The sequence below is a fragment of the Psammomys obesus genome, unplaced genomic scaffold (assembly GCF_907164565.1).
Source record: "Psammomys obesus unplaced genomic scaffold, mPsaObe1.curated_primary_1811, whole genome shotgun sequence".
NCBI classification, from domain to species: Eukaryota; Metazoa; Chordata; class Mammalia; order Rodentia; family Muridae; genus Psammomys; species Psammomys obesus.
The window spans coordinates 35,222,003-35,234,116 of record NW_026596040.1 but is presented as its reverse complement, the minus strand read 5'-3'; the positions used below and the strand labels follow the sequence as shown (position 1 = coordinate 35,234,116).

Sequence of the window (12,114 nt, the reverse complement as noted above, 5' to 3'; positions counted from 1 at the left end):
ACAGCTGTAAATAAGATGCTGTTAATAGGACTTCCTAAAGCCTTTGTGTGATCACATGCTTTGTGACTTTCTAAGAACTTCTTAATAAAGTGATAATACTCTTCAGAGTCACAAGATGACCGAGCCAAACCCCACTAAGGCAGAATCTCCAATATCTGAGTGAGGAAGCCAAGGCCAAGTGCACGGAAGTGAAGGACCACAGCAAGTTAAGCTACTGATCCGGGGTGACAACACATGTAAGGTGAATGCCTCTTGGATACAAACTGTCACAAGAAGACAAATAGCAGGGGTCTACTGTATGAGGCATCGGGAGCAGTGCAAAGAGACAGGGAGTGGTGTCTGTCTGGGGCTGTGGGGGGAGCAGAAAATCTTCAGTGGAGATAGGTTTTGCAAGCAGAACAGAATTGGGAGGGATGAATAGTAGTGAGCTGATTGCTCATGAATGTATCCTCCATTACTGATCCTTATATACACTTAAAATAGTTAATATGGTAAATTTTATGATATATATATATATATATATATATATATCATAAAATATTTTTTTTAACCACACTGAAAAAAATAGTTGGGAGGAGGAAGGCACAAAAATGACTCAAGGCTGCTTTTTTGGGCAATAGTCATTATTAGCTCATTTGTAGCAGTTGTTTTCTTAGTGACCAGCAGATGGTTGAAACTGCCTCATTATGAAGCCTTTGGGGGGAAGGGTCTGGGGTCTGATGTCCCTTCCCTCCTCCTGGGGCCTGAAGTCTCCACTGTTCTGCTTTGCATTCTACTGCCACACAGGGAAACCCTCTGCCTCACATCTGGATATTGGTTCAAAGCGATTGTATTCCTGTGGCCACATTTTATTTTAACTGGAGCTGTTTCAAGTAGGAAAGGCACGTGTTTCTTGGTAAAAACACATGCTCCCCTTCCTTTCAGAGATGAAGGTGTGAAAGCATAGAATTGAAATCACTTGCTTATTGCTGTAGTGATGAGCAGATTAGAAGCTTAGGACCCACTTTCCTGAAGCCCAACTATGTCACTTGTCTTCTACTAGGGGACAGACAGCCTCACCTTCAGACTGTTGTAGGCTAGATCTGCATCCTGGTCCACATCTATGCCATTGTTTTGTTGTTCCACCTGCACAGGAAGGACAGAAAGGTGAGCACAGGCCGCAGGCCACTGTTCTGCAGAAGTGTCTGACGACGGCCAAACTTTTTCATTCTACTTCTTCATGAAGAGCTGGCCACCTCACCTTCCAAAGGTGTGTTCGCCACCTCCTCCAAAGAGCAGCCCTACACTCGGCTACCATGAATCCCCCATGAACAACTCCGTCCTGCCCCCACTGTATTACATGGCTCCCATGGTGCTGACAGGTTGAATGTGTATAACAAACACTGCAAGTTAGATTATACAACCCTAGTGCTTGTAAGTAAGTCCTAAGTTCTTCTCCCTGTGAATGTGAGCTCATTTGGACATAGGGTCTTGGGAGACGTCGTGAAGTGAGTCCCGAGGCTATAGGAAAGAGCACACAGACAAGTTGGACATATTCACATGGAGGTGGGAGTGGAGTCAGTGGCAAGTCAAGAACCCCAGAAGGCAAGAGAAAAGCACGAGACAAGTTCTCCCCACTGCCTGCTGGGCACAGCCATGTCCAAAGCGTCACTTCTGACTCCTGGAAGAATAAATTTTTGTTAACAGTAGTCGAATTGGTGGTATTTTGTTTCAGCATCCCCAAGAGCTGTAAAACTTGAATACAAATGCTATCCTCACGTTTTTTGTTAGTTTGTTTGTCTGTGGTATGTACTCATGAGTCTAATTCCCAGGTAATTCAAAGCACCTTGTAATGAAGCTGCTTCCTCTATGACCCTCTAGAAAGGAAGCCAGCACACAGGAAATCTGCAGTGCACATAGCATACTTCAGAATGCCAAAGCTGGTGGCTCTGGGCAGCAGTTACTAGAATAACAAGTTGAACAGGACTCAGGTCAGCCACTGGAGTTGAATTGGCTGTTGAAAGGGCACAGACACCTTCCTAAGTGGCTAATTGCTTGGAGCAAGTTTAAGGGGGAGACATCCTGAAGAACATGGGTCTTTAGAACTAAAACCTAATGGGGTGGGGCATTTAATGAGATTAAAGTCCTAGCAACCCGAAGTCCAGGTAAGGCTACCATTGCTGTGGATGGACCAGGGTACCTGGGTTTAGAGTGAGCATCTCCTGTAACTTCTTCCAGATAAAGGACATGCATCTTTGCCATACTGTTTCCTGCCCTGTAAGCCGGGATAAGCCCTGCCTAGGAAGCAACTTTCGCCTTGTCTCCCTCTGTTACCAGTGGCACAGGAAATGTCAGTGATCTGAGTCAGCACTCCTGCTGCTAGGCAGGCGGCCTGCACTTGTGTTCTGTGTGGCATAGACTTTCTACAAAAACCCTCTAAATGTTGACGACACTAGACTCCCAGAGGAAGAGGATCACATACTCATATGTGCAAGTCATGTTTCTAAGCACAGTCTGCTGGAATCACCATGGTAGAAAAGCTAGCTGCACCAGGCCAGGGGAAAGGGGACAGGATAGACGGGGCTGTCTGACAGCAGACACAGAGGGCCCACTCCCATGGCTTCATCAGTCCACATGATAGAACACTCACAGGCACCCCAGCCAGGCTGTATCGAGTGCGGGGCCCCTAAGGAAGGGGACCTGAGGCTATATCCCTCCAGGTGGCTTAGGATTCCTTCTGGAACCAAGGGAAGACTCCGAAACTTGATCTCTAAATATTTAATCTCAGGGGATGATAGGGGATTCCATATTATTCCCTGCCCTACCCCTGTGGGCAACAACACACAGGACAGAGTCTACTGATCTTGCTTGGTGATTATGTTTTGAGAGATTCCTCTCTTTACTTGGTATCCAGACAAACCAACCCTGAAGCCAAGCTTCCAAGGCAATTTGGCACTTCTGAAATGGGAATCCAGAAACCATGTGTTTAGGTAAAGGTATGTAGGAGCTTCTATATAGGGCATGTCTAATGCCATCCATTTCATCCACTCAGATTGTCCATGACTTACGGTGGCTGACTTAAAGTCCCTTGACCTTAGATGGCCCAAGAGCAGCTAACGTTCGCTGGAAGTTGCCTTTCATTTTGAACTTTGACCCTTTCCCAGGCAGGTGATTTTCCATAAGAGCCTTACCAGTGCCACAGAGAGTCGTCCCCATTGATCATGAGGTGAACTGCCAACACCCTGTGGGTAGGTTGTTGCTAAGTTAGTGTCTGGAAGGTTGGAGGAGTAAAAGATCTTTTAATTATGCACATTTTCAACATACAATGGGCTTTTGGGGATTCAGCTCTATGAGTATACGTCCAGTATTGGATCTATGTTTGCCTGTCAGGATAGCCTCTCCTTATAAACTAGAGTCATTTATATACCTAATGCCTTCACTCCCCACTCACTCTAATCCACTGAGAGACTTCATCCCCAAGATGTACGCCTTCACTAACTGCTTATTTAACAAGACAAAACAAACAACAAAAACCCCCAAGACTCCGACAGCAAGCCACCCCAGAGTCTGCAGCACATCTGACTGGAAAGGGGAGAAAAATGTTAGCAAAGGAGAGTTTGGGTCCAGGTGATGGGGTCAAGGAGGTAGGAAGAGTGTCAACTCCCATGATTTTCAGTTTAGGCTCGAGAATAGATCTGCTAGTGATATGACCTGGAACTGGTCTTAAATCCCACCAGAAGTGCCCCTCACAACTTCAAAGTAAGAAAAAGCAGTTCTTATCTCCTGTACTGCTGGAGCCGATGGCTCTCTGCTGTAACAGTGTCTATAGGTTTGTAGTCAATTCTGCATTCACAGCCACACTGCAAAGTTGCTTTTTACTTTATACCTGGGCTATGGCTGCTACTCCCAAATCTGATTCAGATTCTCCAATGGCTAAGTTTGTCTCCTGTATTTTTACCTGTTGTTTTTTTTTTTAAAGAAACTGTAGTAGTGAGTACTGTGCATGCATGTAAGCGTGTGTCATGGCTGGCATGTGCCGTGATATCTGTGTGGAAACCAGAGGACAACCTGCAGGATTCAGTCCTCTCCTTCCATCATGCATGTCCCTCAGTTCAAGCTCAGGCCATCAGGCTTGGCAGCAAGTGCCTTCACACACACAGAGTCACCTTGCTGGCTCTAAACTCCCTTTCGTAACGCCCACTTTACGTACTTGCTATGAGTCCGATAGTGGCATGGTTCTGTGTGCATAGCTTAGGTGCCCCAAAGTCCTTGAGACAGAGCAATTACTTTCCGGGGTACAGTTTCACATGGTTTCCTTTCAAGACTCAGGAAGATGAGGATGACTTCAGTCGTGATGATGTGATGGCATAGCCATGGGTAAGAAGAGTCTCCTCTGACTCTGAGCCAGGGGCTGAGCTCATGGTAGATTACCGGCACAACAGCGAGGTAGGTTTCTCTGCTAAATTTGACTTCTGCTATATTGTGTATCTCTGCACCTGCTGCTGGTTCTCCAGTGAGGAGTTCCCACAGACTCCCTATAGCTTCCCAGTGGGAATCCTTTGCCCTGGAGCACTCAGGGAGCACACCTTGCACAGAGGCAGTGGTGTGGGACACTCACAGAGGAGTGAACAGTTTCACTCTTAACAAGAGAAGGTTCTGAAACCCAACACCGTGGAGACCCAGTGGGCTCACAGAGCTGTCACGCACCTGCCCTTTCTTGCTGTCCTGGTGCTCCTTTTCTAGCTGTACCTGCAGCTTCTTCCTCTCCTGCTCAAGTTCCCGCACTCTCTTCTGCAGCTTCAGGAAGACGGTCATGTCCATGGCTGCCTTCTCTACACCAATATCCTGCAAAGGAAGCGGGGTGCACAGAAGGTGGTTTTCACAGCACAAATGCTTCTGGGAACACACAATGCCTCACTGCCCACCTCTGCATCGGCCATCTGTCTCCCCACCCCCCAACACCAACCCTTGCCTCCAGCACAAAGCCTGTGCTAAACCACTAGTGTTTCTCATAGGCAAGCTGGTGCTGCAGGCTTATTCTCTTCTTGATAATATCTCTGTCTCAGCCATTTACATTCCTCCTGTGTGAGCCACTTAAATGACCAATCACATATTCTAAGAACAAGTGGACACAGGCACAGCCATTTTCTTTGGAAGCTAAAGGGGAATCCACTTCTGGAAAAATGGCATCACATCAGGACTCAGTGCTTACTGATGAGCAGTCTCTGTGGCCACCAGTCACTGTAAATGCGATGCCAACAACTACTTGATTATAACTTGAACCGATTAATACTTGCCCTGCCACAGAGCCCATTTTTCTAACAGATCTTCATGCACTGATTTCCCAGTGTATTTCTGTCTGTTCAGGTTCATGTCTGGATTTTACTATGTGGGCTATGTATGTGCACAAACGTGTCTGCCTGTCAGCAGGTAACGTGTATGGGCACAATTGCAGCCTGCTTTTAACAATGCCATGTACATGTATGGCAGCGTGGTCTTGTTCTACCTCCTATAATGAGTACAGCTCAGGATGAGTCTCAGTGCCTTCAAGAACAGAGCCCACGTCTGCATGGAAATGGCATCCATGCAAATGCTGGGTGGCTGGCAGAGACGATGCTGGCTCCAGTCTCCAAGTACACTGCAACCCAGTGGTCCTGTTCTTAGTGTGTCTCCTAGGCCTGTGGGCACCACCAGAAGAGCAGTAGATCTCTGTTGGGTAGTTCCATGCAGGCAATTAACATGTCCTGGGCAGGATAACTGCAAACAGTGCCCCAGTCTTACCTCTACCTGCTGAAGGGCATCCTCAGTGTCTCCGATCTCTGAAGTGGAAATGGAAGGGTAGTTGGAGTCAGATTCTAAGCTGCTTTGATTTGATGGGTTCTTCCTGTGGCCCGGAGTTTGCTGCTCGAGGAGAAAAATGTGACAATTCATAACCAGCCTATGGTAATGAGAAGTAACTTCTCAAGGAGCAGCGGGCCCTGGACATCCTATCAACAGCTGTGGCAGTACTGCTTGTTGGACCAGCAGATAGACAGCTATTCCCATGTACACCAGGTAAATGTTCTAGCAGCAAGCCTCATGCCCGGCCCTTCCCTTGTCTCTCATTGCTTTACAACCCAGACAGCCGGAAAGCGAGGCGGGAAGAGCCTCTCGCTCCCAGCCGGGCCCTCACAGTGCACAGTGCACCCTCTCCATGATCTTGAAAGGTACCCTTTCTGCAGCCCTTCCCCACACAGCCTCTCCTTCCACCCCATTCTGCTTATGGAGAGGATAGTAATTAGAAATAGATCGTACTTTCTGTGCTATTCACTAGAAGAAGAAGAAAAAGAAAACCTTTCAAAACCTTTTTAGCAGCTGGTTTGTCTTTAAGAGTGAAAACTGAGCCTGGTGAAATTTTTAGATTTCTATTTCAGTTCCTATTCAGATTCCTTTCCTGGTTTCCATGCAACTCACTTACTGCTGTTGAATATGTATGCTGGGAGGGAGTATTCATACGGGTAAAAAGAATGTCAAATCCTGAAATGTCACAGAAATAGCTTTCATTTTGTCAGAGATTAGGAGACCCAATGAGGCAACTATGGGTCTCTTTCCACGTGTACCAATGCAGCGGAGGTCACAGCCTATTTCACCACTGTCTCAGCACTAGAATTTTCTAGAACAAGAAACAGGATGACAACATACACATACAGGAAAGGAATTCCTAACCTCCTAAGATCTCAATAAGACCTCAGTGTTGGGAAAGAGCATCCTTTTCCCAACAGATGGGAAAGGGACCACCGGCTGGCGGCTTCCTAACCACAGAGTTCTCATAGGAACAGAAGTTCAAGGGGTCTTCGCCCACATGCACATTTACTGAGCAGAATACTGCCGGAGGGCAAGGCTATACAGCCAGCTCTAAAAGGGCAGAAAAGGAAGCCATTGCCACCAGGCATCAGAACTGCCTCCCTTGCCTTTAGGATGGTCACCTCGTCCCGCAGGTTCTCATATCTCTGCTCCAGCTGGGAGTATTCTTTCACGAGGTTCTGGTACCTGGACCGTTCTTCCTCCAGCTCCTTCTTCATCTGGAGGTTCTCTTCCACAGAGCTCTGTGAAGATTCAGCTAGAAAGCAGGAATAGGAAGTGGGTTTCAGCACCAGCGCGGATCCTCCAATGCGCATGCCCTGCTGAGAGCATTCTGACTAATATCTTGTTGAGAGGCTGCCCACGACAGGCTCGCCCCAGACGCTGTGGATGAGTCTCTCGTGCTCCTCACCTACCGTGCAGTTGAGGAGGGCTCAGACAGGAAGGAGAGTGACTCTGCTCTGAGGGAAGTGGGGAGAGAAACTCTCAATGCCCACGAGCACACCCACCCAGTCCATGCGCCCGCCTCTCTTGTGACAGCTGACACATGAAGTCCTGGCAGCATTTCCAGCAGAACCATTCTGAACTCCCATTGCAATCCTGATCTTTCAGGTCCTTGGAGACCAGACCAGAGGTGATACAGGGTGAAGCAGGAAAGGAACCTAAGACATTCAGATGGGCTTTCTTCTCCTGCCAACCTTGTATCCATAGCAACAGAAAGCAAGTTTTCTTTTTTTTTTTCTTTAAGGGCAATTTGAAAGCAGCTTATATTTTCACAAGATCTCAGGCTGGCAGGGCTGTGAGGTTATAATGCTTGGCTGCCCCATGAAACTCCTGAGAACTGTAAAAATGGGAGGAGATCTGGTTACACTGAGCCGACAACAGCTGGATTTATCTGCTCCACTATTCCCCCTCAGCCAAGTGAGCCACAAAGGTGGGTGGCAGCCTAGACATTGTTGGGCATACGAGCGGGGCTATCTAGGAGTCCTGTCTTTCAGCAAATACTAAAGTGACCATCTGGTGGGAGACACAAGTGATAGAGGAGCAAGACGAATGTAAAGCCAGCAGATGGGCATTACTGTGCTGAGTGCCGGCTTAAGGACTCTCTATCTCGCTCATCCCACCTCCAACCCCCTCCAGCCCTTCCAGGTCTGTCTTTCCTGCCTATTTCCAGATGGAGCCTCACACAAGGTCACAGACCCGCATACAGCAGTGTCACACTTTCAATACTGGCCTCCAGATACCAAGTCCCATGCACAGTTTTGCACATTAAGTGTGTGTTTCCCTTTCAATAGACTCTTCAAACAAATGTCACAGAAGGATGTTAAAACTGGCTTTCCTTTTCCTCAGCTCTCCCTTAGTAAGCCCTGCCTCCTTTGCATCATCTAGGAGGCTTTGGAAACCCCGTGAAGAGTGAGCTTACCTTTCAACTGGCGCAGGATTTGGTTGTTAAGGTGTTCTTTCTCATCCTTCAAGAGGGCATTTTCATGTTCCAGGTCTGCAACTCGCTGAAAGAGACCAACAGGTGAAACAAAACAAAACAAAACAAAACAAAACAAAACAAAACAGAAAAAGCCATTCCCCTGTGGCTCCTATGGAGAAGATGGCATTAAACACTCTACCTAGGAAAACAGATTAAACCAAAGTTGCTTTCATTCTGAAGGAAAATTATGTACACAGAAGAAAAAAAAGAATCCAAGCTATGCAAGATAGAGTGGCTCAAACCACTCGTGGTCATTTAAGACCCACAGAGACCCCTAAAACGTCTGTTCTCGGCTCGCGTTCCTTACTGAGGAATGCACAGCAGAGAGAGCCTTTCATGTGTGTGAACCTGCTTGTCTCTCCTGCTGAATCATAAGCTATAAAACCTGAGTCTTGGGAGAGCCAGAAGCTCAAGCGGACACATCCTCTCTGGTCTTTGTTCTGCCTGCCCTTTCCTGCTTCACTGGACCAGTGTTCCAGATTCTGAGAGGAGGAGACATTTGGTGCTGACATTCAGATACCTAATCCCAACGTGTGGCTCCTGACGACATTGCCAAAGAAACATGTGGTGACGAAATTCTGGTGGGTCATGAGTAAAGAAAATGGATTTGGGGCTGGAGAGATGGCTCAGAGGTTAAGAGCAGTAGCCGCTCTTCCAGAGGTGCTGAGTTCAATTCCCAGTGACCACATGGTGGCTCATAACCATCTAGAATGAGATTTGGTGCCCTCTTCTGGTGGGCAGGCACAGATGTAGGCAGAATATTGTATATGTAATGAAATAAATAAATCTTAAAAATGAAAAAGAAAATAGATTCTACCAAAGGTGAATATGACTGCAAATAAATAAATAAATAAATAAATAAATAAATAAATAAATAAATAAATAGTTAAACAAGGAAGAGACATTAAAGAAAAAAAAACAAGAACTTCTGAAGGAGAAACTGTCTATGATTACAGAAATAAATATATGTACTTTAAAACAATTCAGATGAATGTTCTAAAGGACTTTGAAATCATTAGTTGATATTAAACATGAAATAATGGCCAAGTTACCCAGAAATCCCACTCCTAATCCCCATAAAAACATAAAAACCTAATCCCTATAAAAACTCATACAAAGGTGACTATAGCAACATTTTTCATGGTAGTCAAAAGGTAGAAACAACTAAATATTAACTAATGGCCCAACTACATGGCCATATGATGTTATATTATTTAGTAATGCTAACTGAAATACCAGGGCCAGTGACGCAGCTCACAGGTAAAGATGCTTACTACCAAGACTGATCGATAACCCGTGTGCAACCCCTTGGTTCTACATGGCAGAGAGCGCAGACTCTTTCAAGTTATCTTCTGACTGCTACACACGGCCTTTGGCATGTATGTACCCCTCCAAGATAAACGAATAGGCATAATAAAAAATTAAAAACAAAAACCGTAATTCTGGGTAAAAAGAAGCCACAAGAAACGGCATCTGTATGGTGAATTGGAAAGGGATGTCTCCAATGGAGTCACAGTCCCACCTTCTAACAGCTCTGTACTGAATTCACTGTTCAGTGGTAGCTTTTCCTCCATTATTTAGCTCTCATCTGTCACTTTTCCCAGAAGCCTTCTTATCCTCTGAAAATGAGGCCCACTGAGTGCCTTACTCTTTTTGGCCCAGTGTCCCTCTACAGGCTCTGTGAGATCACAGTGACTCTTGGCTTACCCTTTCAGCCTATGGACCATCAGACCATACTGCAGTGGGCTGGGTTCTGAGGATGTCACAATCTGGCAGTATAATCTGAGTGAGGAAATGTCTCTAACGTGCTCATCATATATTTGAACACCCAGTTTTTGTAGCAATGTTTGGGGGCCAATGTCATGGTACCTTTAGGAGGTGGAGCCTTGCTGGAAGAAGTATGCTGGACGAAGGGGCAGGCTTTGAGTATTTAAACCTTGGCCCTATGTCTTGCTCTCTCTGTGTGTGGGTGAAAATGTGCTTTCTATCTTTGCCATTATATTTTCCATGGTAGTTGTCATGCCTTTCTTCCCATGGTGGAGTCCCCTTCTGGAACCATACGCCAAACAAACCCTTACTTTCCTAGGTTGTTTTTTGTCATAATATTTTATCACAGCAACAGAAAAATAACATATACATGGGACACTCCCATGAGTTATTGGTCAGGGAGGCCACAGAAGCCACCAAAACAACATAGGTTCTTGCCATTGCTCTTAGTTGTCTTCAATGACTAGATGTTAAGAGCCCATCGGTGAAGATGCATGACGTGGAAGAACCAACCTTTAACTGATGAGAAAACCCTTTCCTGCTGGCTAGCGTACATAATACTAGAAGGTACTGTGGAGACTGTTAAGAGGAGGAAGGCATTAACGTCTTATCCAGTACTAGAATCAGCATGCTTCCATACTGACCTGCCTGGAAAAATGTGTTAGTGGCATGAAGGTTATTGGTAATAACCACTTTCGGATGCCATATGAGGTCTGTTCCTTAGGAGGGATTTCAAGCTGGTATTACAAATCCATGACTGAGAGCACAGGCCAGGAGGGAAACTTATTGCTGTTGTTTTGCTAAGCGGTCCTGCTAGCAAACTACTCTTTAAATATTTATGTTAATATCCATAATTTTTTCCTTTTCACAACTTTGGTTGAGAAGCTTTTTTTTTTTTTTTTTTTTTTTTTGTATGGGTAGTGGTTGATGCAGATTCATAACTGGTCAAAATGCCAAGTTTAAGTCATTGTCAATGCTCACTGTAGATTTGTTATCCATACTGAATGCCCCGTCCTTTGCCCATCCAAGGCTCAGGGAACACAAGAGAGGAATGGGCAGAAAGGATGAGAGATCTGGAGGAGGAGGAGGAGGACTGTAAGACAACTTCTAGGCTGTTATTTTCATTAAGTTACAGCGGCTGTGGTTACTGCCTGGTCTACAAAGGGCAATCAAAACCCCAGCACCGATGGGGCAGGGAACTCTGAGCTTCCATCCTTCATGGAGGAAATACTGGCAGCTGTAGTCTACTCAGTGAAGAAGAGTTACTGTGCTTTGAGGACATGGCTACTGGTAGGTTGCCCATGCCCAAGTGGATGGCCCCACACCTGTGGATATGGGCAGCATTGATTGGACTCAAGGAGTTATTCAAACCAAGAAAAAAAGGAGGACATGAAGTTTTGGAGTATGGGGTACCGGGAGGAGTTGGAAAGAAATAGTAGTAAATGTATTCAAATAATAAATTTAATTTTTTTTAAATCTAAGGGGTAAGAAGCCAGTGAAATGGTGTGTCAGAGGGAAGGGTGATTGCCACCAAGCCTGATGGCCTGAGCTTGATTTCCAGGACGCAAACGATGGAAGGAGAAGACTTACTCCTAAAAGCTATCCTCTGATCTGCACACACACTCTGACAACGTTGTTAAATATTTAGGCTGGAATTTTTGCTTGTTTGTTTTCATTTTGTTTTTTGAGAAAGGTTCCTCTGTGTAGCCTTGGCTGTCCTGGACTGGCTTTGTAGACCAGGCTGGCCTCAAATTCACAGAGATCTGCCCGCTGCTGCCTCCCAGAGTATTGGGAGAACAGGTATGTGCCACTGTGCCCTGCTTAGGCAGTGTGGAATCGTAACACAAAAGTTGAAATTAACATCCTTTGGATGTTGAGCAAATTTGAAATAATGACTAAAATTCACATCTTCAAGATAGCTCAGATGAGTTTTAGTCTTTCCCAGGCTCACAGAGCCTTCAATGCTAAAACAGAGCTGCTGCTCTCTGGTGGTTTCACAGGCCGTAGCTGTTTCTGAGATCAGAACGTGCTTCCTGTGTGACCCC

The 12,114-nt window shown here is 45.8% G+C and overlaps 1 protein-coding gene across 6 annotated transcripts in view; it reads right to left on the bottom strand.

Moving 5' to 3' along the window:
- Positions 1–12,114, bottom strand: part of Myo5b (myosin VB) — a 298,441-nt gene that overhangs the window by 30,570 nt on the left and 255,757 nt on the right. For 2 of the 6 annotated variants that reach the window (XM_055622523.1, XM_055622526.1), the window contains exons 23-28: positions 8,243–8,327; positions 6,930–7,078; positions 5,761–5,880; positions 4,687–4,824; positions 3,171–3,221; positions 1,060–1,125 (exon numbers count right to left, since the gene is read on the bottom strand). In XM_055622523.1, the coding sequence (XP_055478498.1) occupies positions 1,060–1,125; positions 3,171–3,221; positions 4,687–4,824; positions 5,761–5,880; positions 6,930–7,078; positions 8,243–8,327 (609 nt within the window). The remainder of the gene's footprint in view (positions 1–1,059; positions 1,126–3,170; positions 3,222–4,686; positions 4,825–5,760; positions 5,881–6,929; positions 7,079–8,242; positions 8,328–12,114) is intronic. The other 4 variants (XM_055622525.1, XM_055622527.1, XM_055622524.1 and 1 more) reach the window with 3 other exon arrangements.